Here is a 24,615-nt window from a genome sequence, read left to right on the forward strand (position 1 = left end):
GTGAGATATCAATACCACTCGGTATCAGTATCATAGAGATATCAATACCACTGGGTATCAGTGAGATGTCAATACCACTCGGTATTATTGACAGTGTGATATCAATACCACTAGGTATCATTGACAGTGAGATATCAATACCACTAGGTATCATTGACAGTGAGATATCAATGCCACTAGGTATCAGTGAGATATCAATATCACTTGGTATCAGTGTCAATGAGACATCAATACCACTAGGTATCAGTATCAGTTAGATATCAATACCACTAGGTATCAGTATCAGTTAGATATCAATACCACTAGGTATCAGTATCAGTGAGATATCAATACCACTAGATATCAGTATCCGTGAGATATCAATACCACTAGGTATCAGTATCAGTGAGATATCAATACCACTAGATATCAGTATCAGTGAGATATCAATACCACTAGATATCAGTATCAGTGAGATATCAATACCACTAGGTATCAGTATCAGTGAGATATCAATACCACTAGGTATCAGTATCAGTTAGATATCAAAACCACTAGGTATCAGTATCAATGAGACATCAATACCACTAGGTATCAGTGAGGTATTAATGCCACTAGTTATCAGTCTTATGGAGTAATCAGTACTGCAGGGTGATGAATATTGGACCCCCTGGCGGTTCGTAGAGCCTTTGCTGTCCAGATAGTGAGCTATTTTCCTCCCCAGCTGATGAATGAACAGATTCCACCAAAAATCATCACCAATTTATCAAATATAAATTTCCTGTTGGACCAACAATTCCACCGTCTGCCCTGGTCGCAGAGCACCCCTGCCTTTCCCCACCAGCACGCACATTGTATGACCTTTACTCCAGTGGGCGCTTCATCCACCTTTAAACTGGTCAATAAAGGCCCGCTCGGTCCCAGCGGCGGGACCTCGCTGTCGTTCCCCGCCCCGCTGGAGCGGGGAATTCTCCTGAACCGCAGCCACAATTCGTGCCCATTGGCACGATGGACGCCGGCAGTGCCAGGGATCTGCTGCCGTGTCCGGCTACCTGTGTCAGTGTCGATGCAGCAGATGTAAAGGATCGCTGTGCTCCTGAAAGACTCCTTATTCACCCATTCGCTCCTTCGGCGGTGTGTGTGTGAGAGAGAGAGACAGTGATAATAGATCGATGGGGGCGAAGCAAGTTTAACACTGGAGATTTAAATGTGCCCGTGCAGACTGGCTAAACCCTGCCCAGTTCAGGGAGTGAGATGGAGGGGGGAGGATTAAGATGCGTTCATTCTGCTGCCAGACTCTCACACCGCCCACTGCAGAGTCCAAGTTAAAGGAAGAGGCAATAAAGCTTGAGGATCAGACTGGGGAGGAGGGTGCACAGTTATAATGCCTGGAATGTAGCACAAGACCTGGGAGTGTGACCTGGAACTGCATCCAACAACAACAACAAAAAATACAAAAGTTCTCGTTATATATATTTAAAATCAGGATTTCATTTATCACCTGCCCAGACATTTGCCCATGTTTCTCTCTAAGATTGGGGGTGATTTCGGAATCAGAAGAGAATTTCCATGTGAGAAAACCCCCCTTTCTGGAGACATTTACGAGCTCTCGTCATTCCCCGAAGCCGCGGCGTCCTCAAACTGACAGCCTCTCCTCCTCTCTCCCGCGCCGAGCCCCTCAAACCTGCAACTCACATGTGATCTCGACACTGCATCAAAAGCCACGAAATGGGAACTGGCGCCGGAGTTTAAACCGCGCTGGGGGGAGGGAGGGAAGGAAGGAGCGGATGTGTGACAGCCAAAAGCAATTTAAAAAAAAAAGCCCCTCGCAATAAAACCAAAAAAGGTCGAGGCGATGGACTCGAGGACCAGGCGACCGGGAAACCCGATCATGTCAACGTTTGCAAAAACGACCAAAGTTCGCAGGAGGAGAGAGATGTTCCTGTACCAGATCGGCGTCTCCTGCAGCATTCTCTTCCTGGCGTGGTGTATGTGCAGCCTGTTATCCAGGCTAGGTGAGTGAGTGCCTTCCAGGAATTGAACTTTTGCACCTTGCATTGCTTTGCAACAAAAAAGAGGGAGAAATGTTTGATGACCCCCCCACCCCCCCCCCGACCCCGTAAACACAAACTGTGCTAAAAAAGAAACCACCCCCTCACGTTCGTTTTCTTTTTTTTTTAAAGTGTGATTGTTTTCCCACCGGGGCTGTGGTTTCAATGATTTCGCATCTCCCCTTGTTCCAGGCTACAGGAGACCGTGAACTTGCTGTGACACCAGTTTGTGTCGCTCTGTCCAAAATCGATTGGACCACATTAGCCCCGGTAGTTTGATATTTATGGAATACGATTGCCTCCGCAATAAAACATCCTCGGTGTAGCAGACCTGATGTGTCCCCCGCCCCATGCCAATCTTGTTTTAACCCTTCAAGGGTATTTGAGAAGAATGCAATGTGCAATAAAATATGACCAGCTTTGTGAAACTTGAGCACGTGGAAGTAGTTCTCAGGTGTGGGTAACCTGCTCGACTGCAATTATTAGGACGTTATGAATTAATTGTGTTTTTATTTGTTCAGTCCGCCGTTCGGAATGATTCTGTTTGGTTTTGGGGTTTTGTACCGGTTTAAGTTTTGTTACTACTCCCGGCAGTGTTCCCATTGAAGTAAGATCAAAGAGTCTGGCGTTTGGGGATAAGATTGCAGCGCCAGCTTCACCTTGGGCTAACAGAACCTCCCCCACTGGGCAATAATTCATCCCAATTCATACTTCCACCAGAGCACGGGAAACCCACTGGACGGCAGGCCACACTGGACCTAAGGTGGTGGAACCGGAAGCTCATGGCAGCAATAACAGCCAACGACACACAGGCAAAAAACTGCACCGAGCCAGGTAAGAGAGTGCCCCCAGAATGCCGAGCACTGAATTGCTGTTTCATATCCTTATACTTAATGCCCGAGTCCCCTTTTAGGAAGTGCAGCATTCATTAAATATTGAACCAGAGTGGATGTGGCTCTAATCAAATATATGCTGCTATAGTAACCGGTGTGTATGGAGATGTCAAAGCCAGTGCACAGTGGTGGAACTGCTCTTGTGTTGCTCAGGAGATTCAATGCAACGATTTACTGCAGGCAAGCATATTTGTAAGGGATGGTATTTCATACCTGTTCAGGGCTTCTCCATTTAGCACTGCATTTCAATCAAATAGTTGTGTGGAACCCATTTTGCTCTGATTTATCAGATTCAGACTGTCGCTGGTTAAGATTTTGCCTGGAAACTGCTTTATTTCCAAGCAAGACCCCCCACCCCCATTTTTTTAATTATAAAAAACTTCTATCAATTCCAATGTGGGTTGGAGAACTTCCAGTTTATATGGCTGCAGGATATAGATTATTTTATGCTCCTTGTATTGTTCCTCAATATCACAGCCCTGTTTTGTAATGTGTTCATTAGGACACTCTCTTGTCGCTAAAGTAAACACCATAAGACACTGGGCAATAAGCTGTTCCAAGTGGCTGTTCAAGTCATTTTATATTTCTTTTGTTTTCGATGGTAATTTGCAACAGAGGCAGGCATGATCTAGGCTCTATAAAATGCAGAAGAGGTTAACCACGCGGCCTGGACTGTAGGGGTAGAGTTAGAGGATGCAGATTTAAAATTAACTAGCTTCATGCAAAGAATTCAGGGAAGACTAAACATCCTGGATCTCCTTACACTAGAAAAAAGACTAAGAGGTGATCTAATGGAGGTTTCTAAAATGAAGAGGATTGATAGGGAACCCACAAACATGTATCATGCAAAAATAAACAAAGTACTGCAGATGCTGCAATGTGAAGCAAGAACAGAGGATGCTAGAAAAATTCAGCGAGTCTGGCAGCACCTTTAAGGAGAGGAAGCAGATTTAATGTTCCATGCATGTATTGCCTCAATGCAAAGCCCCCTCCCACACCAGGCCACCTGTCTTTTATTCTTCAAGTTGCTGCATCTTGTTGCAATCTCTCACAGCTACGCTTTACTATCTAACACATTGCTCACTCTCTTTCGCTCTGACAAAGAGCCAAGCAGACTCGAAACGTTAACTCTGCATTCTCTCCCCGCACGTGCTGCCAGACCTGCTGCATTTTTCCAGCACCCTCTGCTCATGTTATGCAAGTTTGTTACTCCACTGCTGTGACAAGGGGAGATGCAAACTTGCAGCAAAATGATTTAAACTGTGGCCTCAAATCACCGAGTGGGACACTTGTAGGGAGTCTAAAACTAGAGACCACAGGTGTAACAAACATAGTCACTCATAAATCCAGTTCTTTACCCCGAGAGTGACGAGAAAGTGAAACTCACTGCCTCCTGAAGTGGCTGCAGTGAATATCATCGATACATTTAAGAAAAAGGTAGATAAACACATGAGGGAGAAAGGAATAGAAGAAATATGCTGAAAGGGTAAGATGGTAAGGTGGGAGGCTTGTGTGGAACATGCACTCTGATATGAATCTATTGGGCTGAACAGCTTGTTTCTGTGATGCAAAATTCTACACAGTATAATGATGCAGAGTGGACTCCATTATAAATGATTAACCCCATCAGCCAGAGGTTGGATAAATATCAGTTGGAAAGAGGAACTGAGGTAAAAATGATACATATCAAACTGCGCGATTAAATACTGCACAGAGAAAGTGGAGGCAGATTTTTATTGTGAGGATATTATTGTGTCACTTGGGTGAATTATGTAAGGAAATTGCTCGAAATGGATGCATGACAGTTGCAAATCAGATGGGTTTTGTTACAAATTGCCTCTATAATAATAATCTTTTAAAAAATATATATATTTATTAAAGTTTTTAAACACAATTTTTCACCCTTACAAACAATAACCCCCCCCCCCCCTCATAACAAAATAACAAGAAATCGCACAGAGCAAGATATATACATGGTAAAATGATATGTTACATAGCTTTGTACACTGGCTCTCTCCCGCACGTGCCAGTTCCACAATCCTTCATTTTATCTCTTGCTCATCCACCCTCCCAGGCAAGCCCCCATTCCCCCCCCCCCTCCCTGGACGTCCCCCCATAATAATAATCTTTATTGTCACAAGTAGGCTTACATTAACACTGCAATCAAGTTACTGTGAAAAGTTACTATGCACAGTATCGAGGTGATTCTATGTCCAGCTTCTAGACCAAGGAAAAGCAGCTCACTAAGGTTCCTGTGGGGCTGGGATGTGGTTGGGAAGAGGAGTGTTGTCTGAGGTCAGATTGCAATAGTGAAGATTTGGGGATAGGAGGATTACCTTTTGGCAATCAACAAATATATTATGCAGAGTTTTTTTAAAAAGTTCTGTGACAGGGTGTATCACAAATGATCTGTGGAATGCGTGTACGCAATGGTATTTTCTGTGTTCCTGAATTCTAGCCTTCTTATGATTTCTGCAATTTAATAATCAGAGCTAGTCCCTCCGATATTAGAGTGAATAATGTGAAACAGCAGGATTTTCACCATTATGTGCTGAATGTTCTTCAGTATAAAGGGCAAGTAGATACAGTATGAACATAAAGTTATGGGCGTGCTCTTTTTGTAATAATTCAGACCATGTGCATGCAATTTTAGGAGATCCCTTTGAATCTGATCAGGAGCTGGAGTTGTCTTCAAATGACTTCGTGTGAAGCACGTAACACAGTGAGCCAGAAATGATGTGTGCAACTTATTCGATAGGAAAAAGAGCCACTAATGTCAGTGAGTGTGATAATAGATTGTGTCAGAAAATCATGAAAATGAATGGCCTGAAGTTTGTGATTAGGACTTTAGAACCGAAAGCACCATTTCAAGATTTGTGGACAATACTAAGTTGAGGAGGGGGGGTTAGTCAATAAGGAGGAGGACTGCAACAAATTACAGGGGGACATGAATAAACTTGCAGAATGGGTAACTAAGTGGAAAGTAACATTCAACACAGATAAATATGAGGAAATACATTTAAAAAAAAACATTTTATTAGGGTATTTGTAGTTTTTATAATAATAACGAGAACAGCAACATAAACATGGTACATAAAACATTTCCATCCCTATCATGTTCTTCGCACCCCCAACAATGAAACAATAGCCCAATCCCCCCCCCCCCCCCCCCCTCTAGAGAGGAAATACATTTTGCTAAGAAGAAAAGGGAGGTCACTTGGAAGGTGCGAGTTTAGATGGGGTGGAGGATCTCGGTGTACAAATTCACCAATCACTAAATGTCATGCCACAGGTTAGCAACGTTATAATAACACCAAAGCTCAAACACGAGGTTTTATTTCCAGAGGGTTGTAATCGAAAATGAACTAAAAAGTAAGTTCTGCTAAACCTGTATCAAACCTTGGTTAGACCACATGGTGTGCAGTCAGCTTGCTATAGTATAGAATGCATATGTGGTACAGGAGGGACTATTCCGAATATCTATGAGGATGATACCAGAAACCTGAAGGTATAAATGTCAGGAAAGGATGAACAGGCTGGATGGATCCCTGTTCCCTTCGTAAAAGAAGGCCAGGGGATGATCAAATGGAGGTCTTTAAAATTATGAAAAGTTTTGACAGAGAATATTTCCTCTTCTGGGGAAGAACATGATTACAGGCCCTCAAATATAATGTAGTCATCAAGAAGTTCAGTAGGGGATTGAGAGGAAATCTTATCCAAAGAGCTGTCAGAATGTGAAATTCTCCACCATGGGGAGTGGTTGAAACAAATTGATGCATTCAAGGAGCAGCTAGACAGGATTGAGGGAGAAGGAAATAGAGGCTCACGATAATAGATTCAATTGGAAAGTCTGTGTAAACCAAAGGCACCGAATGGGTAAAACTAAAAACCTATAGCAAATACTTTATTACATTAATAATTTAAACTTGTTAAAATTAATTAGTTGAAAAAACCAAAAATAATCCAAGTGAATTAATTACATAAAACTTTAATTAACCAAACATATAAAACATAAGTTTGAGAGAGGTGACAGTGTGGGAGATGTGTCACATGTGGCGGGGCAAAGGGGGGGGGGGCATTGTCATGGAGACCAGGGAAATCCTGAGCAAACCACAGCACCTGCAATTCAAGGAACTTCAGCTGGGAGCTATTGAGACGGAGTCTGATTTAAGGACATTTTGATCCAGGAGGCCGTTACATCCATTACGTTGGGTAATAGAACAGAACATAGAACATTATGATTTAGGTTTGTTTAGTCGTGTCAGAGACAAGGCTCTTTTACTATAAGGTTGCTAATTAAGCCTGTCTCATTTGGCAGCATCTAAAATAGTCTCCTAGTTAGTTCCTCAACGTATATTGTTCTCGAAAACTGTTTCAAGTAAGTTCCATGAACTTGCACTCCAAACTATTTGTCAATTTGGTGTGCCCAGTTTTATGAAGAATAAAGCCCCCTATAACTCCCCTAATTTCTGATGTAGGTCCAACACTATGAATACTGGAAGGGGTCCTATAAACTACTGGCACCAGTGTTTTCTACACTTTGTTTCTTTTTAGATTCTACAATCTGATTTTCTGGGATAAGATTCTTTCTCACCTCTGCCTTTATCTCGCTCTTTGTTATTAGGGTTACACCACCTCCTTTTCCATTTGACCCTTTTTTCTCCTAAAATGCAGGTATCCTAAAATATTTAGTTCCCAACCTTGGTCATCCTGCAACCATTAATATGCAATGGCTAACAATCAAACCACTTCATTACTATTCGTGCTGTTAGTTCATCTATTGTTTTACAAATGCTACGTGCATTTGGGTATAGCGCATTTAATTTTAGCTTTTAGAATCATGAAACCATAGAATCTGTACTGTGCAGAAGAAGGCCCCTCAGCCCATTGGGGTCTGCACTGGCCCCCTGAAAGAGCACCCTACCTCGGCGGATTCCCACCCCCTATCCCTGTACCCCCAAAACCTAACCCGCATATCACTGGGCACTAAGGGGCAATCCACTTACTCCGCACATCTTTGGATTGTTGGAGAACCTGGAGCAGCTAAAGGAAACCCACGCAGACATGGGGAAACTATTTTTTTTCCTGACTGGACTTAGTCCCGAATACCGAATACTCTATTGCCACTCATGAATTCTTTGCCCTTCCTGACTTGATCTGCTTGATTTTGTCCAAATTGCTTCTCTCCTTCACAGCCTTGTCATTTTTCTTCAGATTTATAAATTTATCCTTTGCTGAACCCTCTCATTCTCCTTATTAATTTAAACCACTTTCTAGCAGCTTAGTTATTTTATTCTTCAGGACACTGCGCCCAGCTGAGTTTAGGTGGACTTCACCCCATTGAAACAATTCCCTCCTTCCGAAGTAGTAGTACCTCCCAAGTTGAAAGAACCATAGAATTAGAACCATAGAATTACTACAGTGCAGAAGGAGGCCTTTGACACATCGCGTCTGCACCGACCATCTGAAAGAGCACCCTATCTAGGCCCACTTCCCCTAATCCCGTAACCCCATCTTACCTGCACACCTTCAGACACTAAGGGACAATTTAGCACAGCCAATCCACCTAACCTGCACATCTTTGGACTGTGGGAGGAAGTCGGAGCACCCGGAGGAAACCCACGCAGAAACGTGGAGAAAGTGCAAATGCCCCACAGACAGTCACCCGAGGCCGGAATGGAACCCGGGTCCTTGGCGTTGTAAGACTGCAGTGTTAACCACTATGTCACTGTGCCACCCATTAATATCCAGGTCATTAATATCCAGGCAGTGTCTGATCGCAGCAACAGGGTTAGGCATGGCTGTGCACAGTACCCAGGATCTGTCAAGATGCATTTATCCTGCGACTCTCCAGCATCGCCCATCTCCCAACACTTCCAGGAATATGGCAGGATAGATATCATCCGAACATACCTGAGGAACACAGGTCTCAGCAAAGCCAGGGGACCACTCGGATTGATGATTCTAGAACATGCCACTGGAATTGATGAAGCACAGATTCAAGTGCCTTTACAGATCTGCTCGCACCCTTATATATGCCCCAGTAAAGACCCCATACTTGGTAGCAGTGTGCTGCATTCCACACAACCTCACCATACAGGGAGACCTGAGAGAGTAGCAACAGCCCTCACAGAATGAGGAAGATCTGCGGAAGGTAAGGAGCCAGCAGGGGGCAGCACGGTGGCACAGTGGTTAGTACTGCTGCCTGACAGCTCCAGAGACACAAGTTCAATTCCGGTCTCGGGTGACTGTCTGTGTGGAGTTTGCACTTTCTCCCCATATCCGCCTGGGTTTCCTCCTGGTGCTCCGGTTTCCTCCCAGAGCCCAAAAATGTGCAGGTTGGGTGGATTGTGCATGCTAAATTGCCCCTTAGCGTCCCAAAGAAAAGTTAGGTAGAGTTACTGGGTTACAAGGATAGAGTGGAGGCATGTATTTAAGTGGGGTGTTCTTTCCGAGGGCCGGTGCAGGCTCGATGGGCTGAATGGCCTCCTTCTACACTGTAGGGATTCTGTGAGACCGAGGCCACCTAAATGTCTTACAGCGAGGGAGAAGTTAATTGTTCAGCAAATCTGCTGACCTCATTCTTCTGAATAGGGATCCCTTGAATTCACACTCCTTGTTACATCTTTCCCCATTCCTTGAATCCTGAATTCAGGAACATTCAAACTATTAAACAACTAGTGTATCAGTGACAAACTGACAATGCTGACTCAGCTGATGCTATAAAATCACACTACAGAACACAATGCCAAATATGATACAGGTGATTAGTTTAATGGCAAACGTAACAACTGCTTTTCACTGAATTCATGCTCGGGTGCCAACTGATGGTGCCTTGCGGCTAAGAAGGTTTCCTCACTCTTAATACATCTAAGAGATGCTTCCTTAGTGGTCGCAGCAAAGTTGTGGAAGATTACTCAAGCTGGAACCCTTGAGATGCTTGTGGTCGCTGACCTCTAGGCGCTTGGGCCTGTGAGGACCTCTGGCAGAGCTGCATGTCAGCTGAAGGGACCTGGGACAAAAAAACAGAGGCCTGCAGGACTAATGATCGGGAGACAGGAGACCAAATCCCACCCTGGCAGCTGGAGAATTTAAATACAGTTTTAAATACAGTTCTTTAAGTAAGCCTGGAATAAAAGGGTGGTCTCATTAGTGATGATCATGTAACTGCTGAATCATTTTAAAAACCCTTCTGGTTCATTAATACCCCTCCTTTGGTGAAGGAAATGTGCCATCCTCACCTGCTTTGGTCTATATGTGACTCCAGCCCCACAGCAAGCTGGTTGACACTTAACTGAAATGGTCGAACTAGCTGTCAAGAAGGGCACATAGGGATGGCTAATAAATGCTGGTGATTCCCTGTGCTTTTTCGTAACTGTGCTGTGGGATCCCGTACATCTACCTGAAAGTGCAGACGGGGCCCCGATTTAATGTTTAATCTGTGATGCACAATCAATTACTCGTGAGACAAGGAGAGTCATACTAATCGGCTTTAATCAGCTAGAACTGTACCCAGCAGCTTCGATACAGAAAGTGAAGGCTGCTGGGACGGCATTGGTTCTTATACCCCGCCTCTCAGGGCGGAGCTACGTACGTTGGCCAATGGTAGACTCCTAGGTCTAGCCAATGGACATCCACCTCTCAGGTACTGCAATACCCGGTATTACCACAATCTGGAAAAACGGGACGTCGGACAGTGCAGCATTCCAGTAGAGTGTCAGCCTAGTCGTTTGTTTGTGCTCGAGTCTCTGGAACAAGATTTAAGCTCGATGTCTGAGAGTGTCCCCAACTGAACCATGATTGACATCATGGCAGAATCTTTCCCAGCTAATGAAGGTGGATTCCAGTGCCTACAGACAGGGAAAGCCCCAGAAATTGATGTGCAGTCGGGATCCTGATCAATTCCTGTTTTTTGTTTTTCCCGAGCAGGCATTGGAGGCAAGTGGTGAGCTTCCTTGGTAGGCAGTTAAGGAAGTTAACTGAGGTAGTTAAGAGCCATTTATTGGCTGGTTAGATCCTGGATTTCCCAAGAGGGAGACCAATTTCCCAACCTGCCAGCAACTCCAATGCAGAGTGGGAGGAACTCCTTCAGTGAAACTGACAAACCGGGAAGGCTTTGATCAGTTGCACTGAAGAACTCCAGACATGGCCAGGTGGGAGGCTGCTGTTCTTTCATTGCCTGGCAGGCAATTATAAATTTTTTGAAGGCACTTCGCTCGCCTCCAGCGGCACTTCCTGCTTCCAGCTTTCACCACAGATGGCATGGGAGCAGCTTCTGTAACTCTGCCTTCCACCTCTGCTGAGAGGCAGGAAATCAATGACCACGCCACCACCAGCAGTAACAGGAGCTGTACCACCGACCGTCTCCTCCGCCACAGGCTCTTCCACAGGGCAGAGGGGATGGACATCAGGAACTAGCTGCAAAGAGGCCAGACCCTCAACACAGGGTCTACAGGCAGAGGACTAAATCTCTTGGGTGCTTAAGGAAGCTTAGGTCCTCATGGCAGGACACTGCAGGCACCTTCAAATCTTCTGGAACAAGACCTTCCGTTGGAGTAGGTGGGTAAGCATTGTCGCTTCGGGGCCACTCCTTCCCCGCAACCCCCACCAAGTCTCTGCCTCTCATCATGTGAGAGAAAGTAGAGTGGTGTGACTGTAAATGTCTTGTATGGACAGAAGGGAAGGACAATTGTGGAGGTTTGCGAGACCTGGGCGCAAGAAGGCAATAGGATGGGGTGAGAGCGTTGGCTGTTCAGATGGGGACATGAGATGACTGTCGGGAGAGGAATGAGCAGAGCTGCAAGATGTGTTGACCTGAGGTGTAACACGCAGGAGAATGCTGGGCAGGTCAGAGTGTGGAACTTGGTAACTGGAAGTATTCTGCTACTCTCCTGTTGTGGCCCTCCTGAGGCCCTAGTTGCGGTTAAGCCCCTGTAACCCATGCTGTGGCTCGTTTTAATCAGAAATCATTCCTCCCTAATTGGCTAAGAAGCCCAGAGGCGGGGTGATAAGTAGTTTGCCCTGAGATAGAGTGAGGGCTGGATATGCAAATGAGTTGAGGTTTCAAAACTGAAAATGGCCCCGCCATTCTGGCAGCGACACTAAAGTGAGAAGATTCTGCCTTGTGAGCTTGGGGTGCTGTTTCCCTGGTGGGACGAGTATTGGGTTGGTTCCGGTTGCAGAATGTGTCTGTTAAAGATGTCTTTGTAGTCTTCTGTATGTTAAGTCTTTTAACTACTTGTAACCAAATACAACAATACAGTTAAGGGTACAGGCATGGAGCGATCTCCATCTTAGGTTTTAATATGTCTCTGGCCAACACTACACTCACCCTAGTTTTAGGTCATGTGCCTTTTTACGCCACTGTGTGGATGGTCCTGTACTCAGTCCAACATTAACTCTCTCTGCGCCAGACCCTTCTACTACAGCCAGTGCCTCAGACCTGATAATTGAGTACCAACAACAACTTGCATTTATTTAGTGTCTTTAACCTATTTCTAAGAGGTTTTGTGCGAACAAACAAACAAACAAAGTTTGACAGCAAGCCACATAAGGAGGTATCGGAACAGGTGACCAAAAGCCTCTTTGAGGGAGAGGTGGAAAGACTGAGGTGTTCAGGGAGGGAATTCGAGAGCTTGAGGCCATTCAGGGGACAACCATCAATGATGAAGCAATGAAATTCAGGGATACCAGAGGAGGCCAGAATTTTAAGATGCAGAGACCTCTGGGTTATGGGGTGGGGGAAGATTACAGAGATACACGTTTGTAAATATATTTAGACAAGAAAAGTGATTTTAAAAATCTGCTACTTTTCAAATCTTCTTGTCAATATACTCTGGTCTGGATTCTGCGTTCTGGAGACTAAGCGCTGATGCCAGTGTGGTATGTGTGGACTTTCACGACAGGAAATTCGGCGCCGACTCCTCAACATTCCGTTACTGGTGAGAGGCTCGCACCGGCACCAAGTGAAAGTTCCGCAGATCGCGGAAAACAGCCGGAGAATGGACAGGTCCCAGGCCGTGTATGTGCACGGTTGACGACCTGCACCGGTCACGTCGTGCAACATGCTGCCAGCCATGCGCGAAACTTAACCCACCAACCGCGACCCCACAGTCCACCCCATGGCCACCTCCCACCAGTCACCCCAGCCCTAGCAGAAGATCCCCCAGCCAGCGGCACGGATCCTGGCTGAGTGTTGCGGTGTTGGACACAGTCCGCAGCCGGCATGCCGGGTTCCCGCATAGTTGGGACCACACATGGACCCCACAGTCTGGAAATCGGCTCATCGGGGGCGGAGTATCGCGGGCCGGCCAATGACGCGCCAACCGGCACACGTCACGATGACGCCAGTTTGGAGGGGGCAGAGTATGGCGGACCAGTGTCAAACTGGCGCCGGCCCCGATTTCAGCATGGGAATCCATTCTCCGCCTGATCGCCGAACACGATTTTGTCGTCGGGCTACAGAGTATCCAGCCTTCTGTTTTTCTACTTGCGTCTCATTTAACTGTCTTTGGCCACATTTGAGATGATGAGTAACAATCGTTAATAGTTGAATAGTATTATGTGGCAGGCACTGTGGTGCCTTTTGCAATTGACTGTACTGGCAACAGTAAAATGCCAGATTTTGAACTTTGGGGTGGGGAGCGTACAAGTGATGGAGCATGAGTTGGAGGCAGATAATTGGTTCAGTCACTACACAATGCTGCAGATTTAAGAAAGTGCTTTTGTTTCTGGTATTGCAATTGTAATTTGTTTTATTTTTAAATTTAAAATTACATTTAGACTGCTGTCCTGTTTAATGTTGCCACAAATAACTGGACTGAGGTAACACTTGTCTTTCTGCATCTGAGGTTGATGTAGGGATGATTGAGGAATAACAGCTATAACAGATCTCTCTGCAACTAAATTTCAAAATCAGATTGCATATTCCATTGAAGCTCTTTCTATCTATAATTTCATAAATGTTCCTCTTGGTCCGACACAAATCATTTACATTTTTGAATGAGTTTTGAAGTTGTTTGCAGTAGTCCCTGCGGAATCTTGAGGGAACTTGATCACTTGTATCTAATGGAATGCAATTTCAAAATGATACTGCAAGCGTGGGCAGCCAGTTTTTGTCTGATAACTTTTAGCGTGAGTTGGAATAAAGGATTCAATAAGCCTTTATACAATTTAGATTAAAGTGTCCTTATGGAGGTTTTTATTTAGCTCTTTCATTTATTGTCTTCCATCACTCGAACACACTTTTTGCAGCGTAGTAACATATTTTCTTTGTGAATGTATTGCGATTATTGCATCTAGTTAATCGGATTAGGAGCACTTTCGAAGATGTGTATAATGGGAGGTATAATGGGAGGAATTTAGCTTCTCCCACCAGTTTGCATAACACAAACAATGACCAACCCCAACAAGAGAGAATCTTTCCTTCACATTTATCGGCTTTATCATCGCTGAATAATAATAATCTAATAATCTTTATTATTGTCACAAGTAGGCTTAAATTAACACTGCAATGAAGTTACTGTGAAAATCCCCTAGTCACCCCACTCCGCCGCGTCTTTGGGTACACTGAGGGCGAATTCAGAATATCCAATTCACCTAACAAGCACATCTTTCAGGACCTGTGGGAGGAAACCGGAGCACCCGAAGGAATAATAATAATAATAAACCCACGCAGACACGGGGATAACGTGCAGACTCCGCACAGACAGTGACCGAAGCTGGGAATTGAACCCGGGTCCCTGGCGCTGTGAAGCAACAGTGCTAACCCCTGTGCTACCATGCTGCCCTCTATCAATATTGTGGGGGTTACCACTGGGCAGAAACTTTATGGATTGGAAACAAAAGTAGCTTGATCAAAAGATGTTGTGGAAAAATATGATACATTCCATCAGAAAGGCTTTGGGGTTTTTGTAAGGAGATGGGGAGTCCACACTGAGTGAAGTAACGAACTGGGTTTATTTACAAACTATATATAAGAACTAGGAACAGGAGTAGGCCATCTGGCCCCTCGAGCCTGCTCCGCCATTTAATGAGATCATGGCTGATCTTTGTGGACTCAGTTCCACTCTCCGGCCCGTACACCATATCCCCGAATCCCTTTATTCTTTAGAAAGGTATCTATATACAATGCCTGGCAGATCCCCACTGGGTTACTCTCACTTTGAGATCAGTGCCTTACTGGCCGACCTCTTATACATTAGTTATTGGAGATCCCCGCCCCTGGTGGGGGAGCCCGTACTCCGCAAGGACCATGGGGAAGACAATCATTCCCACCTTGTAGGTCCCGTGCGGAGGTGGGGCAATAAATATCGATATTGAATCGGCATGTTAAATTGCAAAATACAATGTAACACTGAGCGGTCAAGCTAAGAAACTAACTTTGGTTTCCCTTTTGGCAAGCTTAGCAAGTAATATTTATTTCATTTGGTTGCAAGATTTAAAAAAACCGTATTAAGTAAATTCCATGTGAATTTCATTCACACAAAATTACATCCGATCCATGTGCAAAAATAACTGACAAACATCATAACCTGCTGGCCAGTCACAGTGGCTAGATGTAAAACCAGTGGATATATTTTTGTCATCTCTCGCACTTATCACGTACTGAGGCTAAACCTTCATTCCTGGCAACTATATTTTAGCTTTTTGGTAAGCAGTGGGTACTACACCTCCTTCATCGCCAAATCAGCACCTATACACTCTTGGGTAACTGTACTTGACATATGCTGCTTGTTAGGGCGCCATCTCACAAATGGAAGGGGGCTGGGGGTGCTACTGGAAGAACTTTCTATTGAAACTATACAGCAAATTTGAATGTCTTAATTCAAACATTTCTGATCTTAACGATGCTATCAGTATAATTGTTTTCTCAGGTTCAACTTGGTTAGTTCCATAAACACTGTGGCTACTCGGGCAGGTGAGAATCTGATAAAGGCTGTCCTGACTCTTCAAAGCCTATCCACCATCTATATGGAATAAGTCAGGAGTGTGGTGAAGTACTCTCCATTTGCCTGGATGAGTGCAGTTACAACAACACTTGAGCAATTCGACACCTTCCAGGACAAAGCTGCCCACTTGATTGGCACCCCATCCACCACCTTCAATATTCACTCTCTCCACCACAGACCCACAGCGGCAGCAGTGTGTACCATCTACAAGCTGTTCTTCCACAATTCACCTAGGTTCCTTCGACAGCCATGACCTCTGCTACCTAGATGAACCAGGGCAGCAGACTCAAGGGAACACCATCACCTGAAAGTTCCTTCCAAACCGCACACCTTCCTTTGAAATTTAACACCGTTCCTTCAGTGTCACTGGCTCAGAATTCTGTAACTCCTTCCCTAACAGCACTGTGAATGTACCTACAGCACAGAGACTACAGTGGCTCACCATCACCACTCCCCTATCAGGGATAATTAGGGCTGAGCAAGAAATGTTGCCCTCGCCAGCATTGCTCACATCGCATGAACGAATAAATAAATAAAACCCATTTGGACCAATTTTAAGTAGTCAAAGTTTGCCTTGATAGGTGGTAGTTGCTTAAGATGGAATTGGTGACTACCTGTTAACGTTCTTTCTCTGGCTACTGTAACTTGAAAAGGGGGTTTTACAGACAGCGGAACTTTCTCACCCACCTGCAGCAGGTTTGGTGTGGGCAGGCGTGGTGAATCTGGCAAAAGCCAAAACGTCGAAAGCGCACCGGCGTAAAATCACGATGCAATGGCGGCCGCTCTTCCTGCTGGCAGGTGGCGCAAATCCCTTAGACCCCATGAATCTCATGAATGCTCATTGAACAGCTGCGCGCCAGTGTCCTGTCAGGCCTTCCAGCCTTGTGTCACACCAGCAGAAACTCACATCGGCGTCAAACCCAATTTGATAAAGCCTGGCGTGCACAAGACGGCCGTCCGTTCATTAGAGATTTTGAGGTGAGTGCAACATGCAAAGCCTACCTTCCATGGTGCTGCACAGCTTCGGGTGTGCTGCATGGTAGCACAAGTGGATGGCATTGTGGCTTCACAGCGCAAGGGTCCCAGGTTCGATTCCCCGCTGGATCACTGTCTGTGCAGAGTCTGCACGTTCTCCCCGTGTCTGCGTGGATTTCCTTCGGGTGCTCCAGTTTCCTTTCACATCCCAAAGATGTGCAGGGTAGGTGGATTGGCCATGATAAATTGCCCCTTAGTGTCCAAAAAGGTTAGGAGGGGTTATTGGGTTATGGGGATAGGGTGGAAGTGAAGGCTTAAGTGGGTCGGTGCAGACTGATGGGCCGAATGGCCTCCTTCTGCACTGTATGTTCTATGTACACCAGCCTACCAGGGCACACCTGTTCCTGCCCTCCATCTCCAAGCTGACCTAGTCTTCAAAGACAGCGCCATACTGCTGGACCTATGTATGCCACTTGCTCCAAGGTGACCTGGCATCGCGTGGGTTTGGAGGCTTCCTGCCAATGGCTCTGAAGGTAACAGCAACACTCAATTTCTTTGCCTCTGGTCTTTTCGGGAAGCAACGAGGGACCTGTGCAGGAATTCTCAGTTAGCAACATATCGGTGCATTCAGGAGGTGACCAATGCCCACCATTATGTAAACTTTATTCTGGACAAGGATAACTAAGCTCAGAGATTCCGGGGTTTTGCGACTATCTCTGGGTTCTTAAGAATGCACGGAGCAATAGACTACACTCGTGTGGCTAAACAGACTCCCTTGCAGCAGCTCTTTATCATCAACCACAGGGGCTCCCACTCGGTCAACGTGCAGTTAGTGTGTAACTAGCTTAAGCACATACTGCACGATTTGAGCTCGATTCCCTGGAAGTTGCATTGATTCCTGCATCCTCAGTCATCTCAGGTGCCTGGGATCTTTGAGTGGCCAGAACGTCTGCAGGGTTGGTTTCTGGGGATAAGAGCTACTCCGTGAAACAGTGGCTCACGACTCCAGTGCTTTGCCCTCGGACTCCTGCTGAGGAAAGATACAACGCTGTTCACACCACCACACGCTCTCATAGAGCAGACCATTGGACTGCTGAAGGTACGGTTCAGATGCCTGGACCACTCAAGTGGTTCTCTGCAATACACACTGCCGCATCATTGCAGTTTGCGGCACCCTTCACAATCTGGCTAAGCAGAGAGGTGAGGTCCTGTCCAAGGGTGAACTGGAGGAGGAGGAGAAGCCCTCTTCGTAAAACGGAGATGAGGAGATGCAGGAAACCCAGAGGGACGCTGAGGGACAACATGAGAGGGTGGGAGGTGTGCCCATAATGCCCTCATAGCTGAGGGGCAACATGAGACGGGTGGTAGGTGTGCCCATAATGCCCTCATAGCTGAAAGGTTCCAAGAGGAATATATATTTTAATTTGTTCATCAGGAGACATCTCCTCTAGCCGTCCAAGCCATTTTGTGACTTCTGGAGGAATAGCCAAACCATCACTGAGAGGATGGATCTTGCATTGTGCCTTGGGCCATAAGTGCTCATAACTCACTGTGGTCAGATTTTAGCTGTGGTCATCGGTGTCCTGGTAATGTGCTCACTCTCTCAACTCAAGTCCAGCTAGGAAATAAAGGTTTCCCACTGTAAGGGAAGTGTGGACCAGCGGAGGGCTCCCATCGAAAGTGCATGTCTTAGTTTGGGACAGTTAGGACACCTAACACAGATACACAGAGGGTCACATATCCGATGAGCCCTGATCAGCCATTGCTATGCCTTAAGGACTAATGATTGAGAACTCGCACCATACACGCCAAATAAAGAATTACACACATCTCCCTGACAACACACAGTGGCATTGACGGTGGCATCACAGGAATGTTAATCTTCAAAGGGGACACGCTGAGTGTGAGGATGGCCGAACCGTGGAATAAGAAGATTGCAAAGATCCGACCCAAAATGCTTTCATCTGACTATTGCATTCACACGCCCGTGGAATGGTTTTCAAAAATTTCAAAAAGTGCAATTTATTCACCATGATGGAACATCCATGACCTTGAGGTGACATCAAAGCATAACTTTCCTAACCCTACTGCTATGTCTTGCTACAGCCTCAACATCCACAACACGGGCGGAGGCAGCCTGCTGACTGCTACATCCTGATGCCTGTGATGACCTGGTGAATGTCCTCTCGTGGCCTGAGCCCTGGAGGACCTCGCCCTCATTAGGGTGTCCTGCTCAGGGGCAAACGTACTCACGGTGCCTTGTGCTGCTGGAGTTGGTGCGGGCACAGTCTGAGGGGATTCTGAGCATCTGCAGACACCTAGGAGTGTGCTGAATCTAGGCCCCAAGGGTGTCCGGCTGACACTCACCCTGTAGGTGCCAGGGGGCCGTGGCAGAGCTCCTGCCGGAGGTGGGGCACCTGGAGAGAGGCTGAGGTGCCTATTCCCCATGTGATAGTGCCCATACAGAGCGTGTGACCATGGAGTGCATGACCGAGCGCAAATCTGGTAGGACCTGCTGGACCAAGTCTCCATGACGGTTGCCAAATTTCCCATGGTGACCTTGAGGTGCACGCATGTCGGAGCCACAACGCCAGGTAGAATTCCGATGGACTCGTCCGACGTGCACTTTAGTTTGCTGAGTGACTGTCATATCTCTGCCCAATGTTCTGCTGTCTCCCTTTCCATCTCCACCTGTGAGCTGACAGTTGCTTCCAGAGGTTCATCATCACCATACTGGGACTGAGTACGTGGCTGGTCTCCAGCCTGTCTGTGGACTGTTCTCCAGAGAGTGACCCCGAGCCTAACCTTAAACGATGCTTCACTGAGGTGTGTGTCTCTGCACTGGTGGATCAGCGCTATGGGTGAGTGCTGTGACAGTTCTTCCTGAGCCCCCTCATCCTCCGACGTGCTTTGGGGGCTCGAAGAGTTGCTGAGCGGACTACCTGCCCTCGCGGTCTGCTGGTACCTGCCAAAGGCAGAAGAGCAGTTTTAGTAGATGAGCTGAAGCTAAATCAGAGAACATTGCACTCACTGTGAAATGCAGGATTGGCTGACGTGATGGAGCTGAGATACGTGCTAGGTTGTTGCGAGAGGCCAAGCTATGGAATGCCACAACATCGATCCCGATCCTCATCGGCGAGTTCTGCTGCAGGCTCCTCGAACATGCTTAGGCTGATTTGATCTCTGCTGTCCCTTCCCAATCTGGGCTCGTTCTCGCCTGGGACTCGCGCCAGCTCCCAATGTATATTCTCGAGTTTGAAAGAATTGCACCCAGATAACGGGTGGTTAATATGCGAAACAGAAATTGTTTTCTCAGACACTAGATGATTTATTAGCTTGCTTCTGCATCTGTTATCTCTTCCAGGCCAATAATCCACTGGAATTTCTGCATGTTCTCCCTTGTGCCTCTCAACCTCACTTTCCTGTTTAAGATGTTTATCTCATCACTGGCTTTGTATGGGCGGGCAAGACCCCGCGAATAAAGAGGGGGATGCTTGAGCGGAGCCGGGGAGAGGGCAGGCTGGCGCTGCCAATCTTCAGTAACTACAATTGGGCGGCAAACATAGCCATGATCAGGAAGTGGGTTGTGAGGGGAGGGTCGGCATGGGAGCGTATGGAGGCGGCTTCATGTAAGGGCACCAGCTTAGGGGCATTGATAACTGTGCCTCTGCCGTTCCCACCGGCACTGTACTCCACCAGCCCCGTGGTGGTGGCAGCCCTGAGAGTCTGGGGGAAATGGAGGAGATATGTGGGAGCAGAGGGAGCATCGATTTGGTCTCCAATTCGTAATAATCGCCGGTTTGCACCGGGAAGGATGGATGGGGGGTTCCGGATATGGCAGAGAGCAGGGATTGAGAGGATGGGGGGCATGTTTACAGAGGGGAGCTTTCCGAGTATGAGGGTGCTGGAGGAGAAGTTTGGGTTGGCGAGGGGAAACAAATTCAGGTATCTGCAGGGGTGGAACTTCCTACGTAAACAGGTGTCAACCTTCCTGCTCCTACCGCTAAGGGGGATTCAGGACAGGGTAGTTTCCAGAGGGTGGCTAGGAGAAGGGAGTGTCTCTGACATTTACAAGGAACTTATGGGGTCAGAGGAGACGCAGTCTGGGGAGCTGAAGCGCAAGTGGGAAGAGGAATTGGGAGGAGAGATAGAGGATGGTCTATGGGCAGACGTGTTGAGTAGAGTCAACGCATCCACAACATGTGCCAGGCTCAGCCTAATACAATTCAAGGTCGTTCATCGGGCTCACATGACTGTGGCCCAGATGAGCAGGTTCTTTGGGGTAGAAGACAGGTGCGCAAAGTGTGCGGGAGGGCCAGCAAACCATGTCCACATGTTCTGGACATGTCCGAAGCTTAGGGGATTTTGGCAGTGGTTTGCAGATGTCATGTCCACTGTGTTAAAAACAAGGGTGGCACCGAGTCCAGAGGTAATGATTTTCGGGGTGTCGGAAGATCCAGGAGGAGAAAGAGGCAGACGTTCTCGCCTTTGCTTCCCTGGTAGCCCGGAGATGGATATTAATAGCTTGGAGGGACTCAAAGCCCCCGAAGTCGGAGACCTGGCTATCGGAAATGGCTAGCTTTCTCTGTATGGAGAAAATCAACTTTACCTTGAAAGGGTCAATGTTAGGGATCGCCCGGAGGTGGCAACCGTTCGTCGACTTCTTTGCGGAAAATTAATCGTCAGCAGAAGGGGGGGGGGTTAGCTTAGCTTAGAGTAGGGAGTTAATAAAGGTGGGACCTGTAAGGGAAGAAGACGCCTTTTGCGTTATGTTTATAGATTCATGTATATTGTTTATTTTGTTGTCGCTGTAAAACCAAAAAATACCTCAATAAAATGTTTATCAAAAAAAAAAGATGTTTAGCTCAGTTTTAGATCATTTGTCCTAATTTCTCCTTATGTGGCTCTGTCAAATTTTATTTGATAGCACTCTTGCAAAGTGCCTCTATGCCAGAGGCCCTATATAAATGCAAGTTGTGCTGTCTGGATTATCGGTGGACACCTCTCAGCCACTGTCGAAAGCCCCTTGATCTTTGGCTTTGATGCGGAAAAAAAGAGGAGATGCTCAGGTTCTATGAAGGCAGTTGCTTAACAAAACGCTGCAGGAAGGCAGGATACTGTAGGGAGAGGAAGTTCATCCCTGAACTAGAGGACCGAATGCAGAAGAGTTACCAGGGTCAAAATTGATATGCCTTGGGCCCATTTGTTGGGCCTAAAACGGGTGCAATGCATACCAATTTCTGTAGACAAAATTCTGTGCCTGGAACTATATTGACAACTTGGCCATCATTCCAATTTTTTTGGCATTGTTGACTGCAGCCTCCAAGCAGGAGTGGATTGAGAAATATGCATAAAAGGCCTCTGTTTTAATACTAGGAATATAGGAATAGGAGTAGATCATTTAACCTCTCCGTGATATTCCATCACTCAGTCAGCTACCGTCGGCCGATTTGCAGCCTAACTCCATATGCACAGCTAATTTTATAAAACTTGTGACAAACTAGCCAAAGCAATAATTTGGGCGGCACGGTGGTGTAGTTGTTAGCACTGCTGCCTCACAGCACCAGGGTCCCAGGTTCGATTCCACCTTGGGTCACTGTCTGCATGGAGTCTGCACGTTCTCCCCGTGTCTGCGTGGGTCTCCTCTGGGTTCTCTGGTTTCCACCACACAGTCCAAAGACGTGCAGGTTAGATGGATTGGCCATGCTAAATTTCCCCTCCGTGTCCAAAAGGTTAGGTGCGGCTACTGGGGTATGAGGAAAAGGTGGGGGCATGGGGCTCCTTCAGAGGTCGGTACAGACTTGATGGGCCCAATAGCCTCCTTCTGCACAGTAGTGATTCTATGTGCTGGACCACGTGTTTTTCTCTGCCTTCCCTCTTCAAAGATTTACTTGAAGTCCAGATTCAATCCTCAACAAGACAGGGGGGAGGGAATAATTCATAAATAGTTACAACTGTGAAATATTAGACACCATATTGTCATTGTGGAACCATAAGGCTGGGCAGATACTTTACCTACTGCCGCCTGAGCTTCATAACTTTGCTTTCCTTCCTTAAAATGCATTTATTTTATAAAAGCTCCATGGGGACCATTGTAATTGGTTATAGACTGCCACCATACATCACACCGTTGCACGCATTCTCCTTTCAAAATCTGGACATAACGATGGAGGACAGAAATTGATAGCGCTTGTCAAATGGAAAGGTTTGTGTCCAGTATTAACGAAGCACAGTCTTTGGAAAATGCATGTCTGCAAACCTTTAATTGTCACACACTGACGCAAAGATATGATAGCTACTGAAACGTGAAACTGCTGCATCAATCATTCGGATCAGTTTTGTCTGATACCACCACCCCAGAGGCAGCTGGCTCTTCATCCTCCCTGGGGGCTTGTAATGTGTTCTTTTAACGAGGCCACAGTGAGCATAAAAATGCATCTTGATTTTCTCGGAACTTCAAGTAGATTGTATAATTTCCCTCATGGAAGAATTTGGGACAAGGATTGAAGTACTTTGGCTGCTGGAGAATGCAGAGGAGGGCTAGCCTCTGTTTTTATTTCCATGATATGGAGATACCGGTGCTGGACTGGGTTGGGCACAGTAAGAACAGTAAGAAGTCTCACAACAGTAAGCAGTCTCACAACACCAGGTCACTTCACCTGATGATGGAGCAGTGCTCCGAAAGTTTGTGATTTCAAATAAACCTGTTGGACTTGAATCTGGTGCTGTGAGACTTCATAGATTATCATAGAATTTACAGTGCAGAAGGAGGCCATTCGGCCCATCGAGTCTGCACCGGCTCTTGGAAAGAGCACCCTACCCAAGGTCAACACCTCCACCCTATCCCCATAACCTAGTAACCTCACCCGACACTAAGGGCAATTTTGGACACTAAGGGCAATTTATCATGGCCAATCCACCTAACCTGCACATCTTTGGACTGTGGGAGGAAACCGGAGCACCCGGAGGAAACCCACGCATACACGGGGAGGATGTGCAGACTCCACACAGACAGTGACCCAAGCCGGAATCGAACCTGGGACCCTGGAGCTGTGAAGCAATTGTGCTATCCACAATGCTACCGTGCTGCCCACTTCTTACTGTTTTTATTTTGTCACTGCTGTTTGAGTTATTCATTTTTGAACAATTGTGTGAAAATACACTTTGCATTTATTCCCCTTGGGGTGATGGTACAATGTGACCATGCCTACTGTCTGTGGCCCTCTGCACAATTTACACTTATTGAGCAGTTGCCATTTCAGTGTTACAGGGCAGATACTCGGATGCTGAAGAACCCCATTTGGATCTGCGCACATGCTCAGCACACAAGACGTGAGGAGGTGTCTGCAAATGTCATTGCTATGGCAACAGAGATCTAAGGGGAACCTGTGCTCCATTTACTCTGCTCTGCCTCTGAATTAGCTCTGACATTAAAATGCAGCCCTGTTGGACACCTCATGCCAGGATGCATTGCGAGTCTCAATTTGCTGGTTTGTAATGAGCGGAGGGAACAATTCTGCGAGATGCCTTGTTCATGTTAGCTTTAATTGGACATGGTAAGGGTTGTTAGGAGATGACTCTGGAGATAATGGGGCTGGATGTGGGATATCTGAGACACTAGCTGTACAACGCCCACATAGGGCAAGTAGATTATCAGAAAATCTCTGGAGCTTCAGGTGGGCAGGCGTGGGATGCTGTCCATATCTGTGGTAAACTCTGGAACTATTTAAACATCCAGATTGATCAATTCCAGAGTTCTTCCGACTT

At 46.5% G+C, this 24,615-nt stretch overlaps 1 protein-coding gene across 3 annotated transcripts in view; it reads left to right on the top strand.

The window, feature by feature from the left end:
- The first annotated feature begins 1,337 nt into the window (after window positions 1–1,337).
- Window positions 1,338–24,615, top strand: part of LOC140403986 (sodium/potassium/calcium exchanger 4-like) — a 385,824-nt gene continuing 362,546 nt past the window's right edge. The window contains exons 1-2 of one of the 3 annotated variants that reach the window (XM_072492315.1): window positions 1,338–1,994; window positions 2,751–2,864. In XM_072492315.1, coding sequence (XP_072348416.1) covers window positions 1,835–1,994; window positions 2,751–2,864 — 274 coding nt within the window. In that variant the 5' untranslated portion in view covers window positions 1,338–1,834. The remainder of the gene's footprint in view (window positions 1,995–2,750; window positions 2,865–24,615) is intronic. The other 2 variants (XM_072492305.1, XM_072492325.1) reach the window with 2 other exon arrangements.

Source organism: Scyliorhinus torazame, chromosome 2, assembly GCF_047496885.1.
Source record: "Scyliorhinus torazame isolate Kashiwa2021f chromosome 2, sScyTor2.1, whole genome shotgun sequence".
Taxonomy (NCBI): domain Eukaryota; kingdom Metazoa; phylum Chordata; class Chondrichthyes; order Carcharhiniformes; family Scyliorhinidae; genus Scyliorhinus; species Scyliorhinus torazame.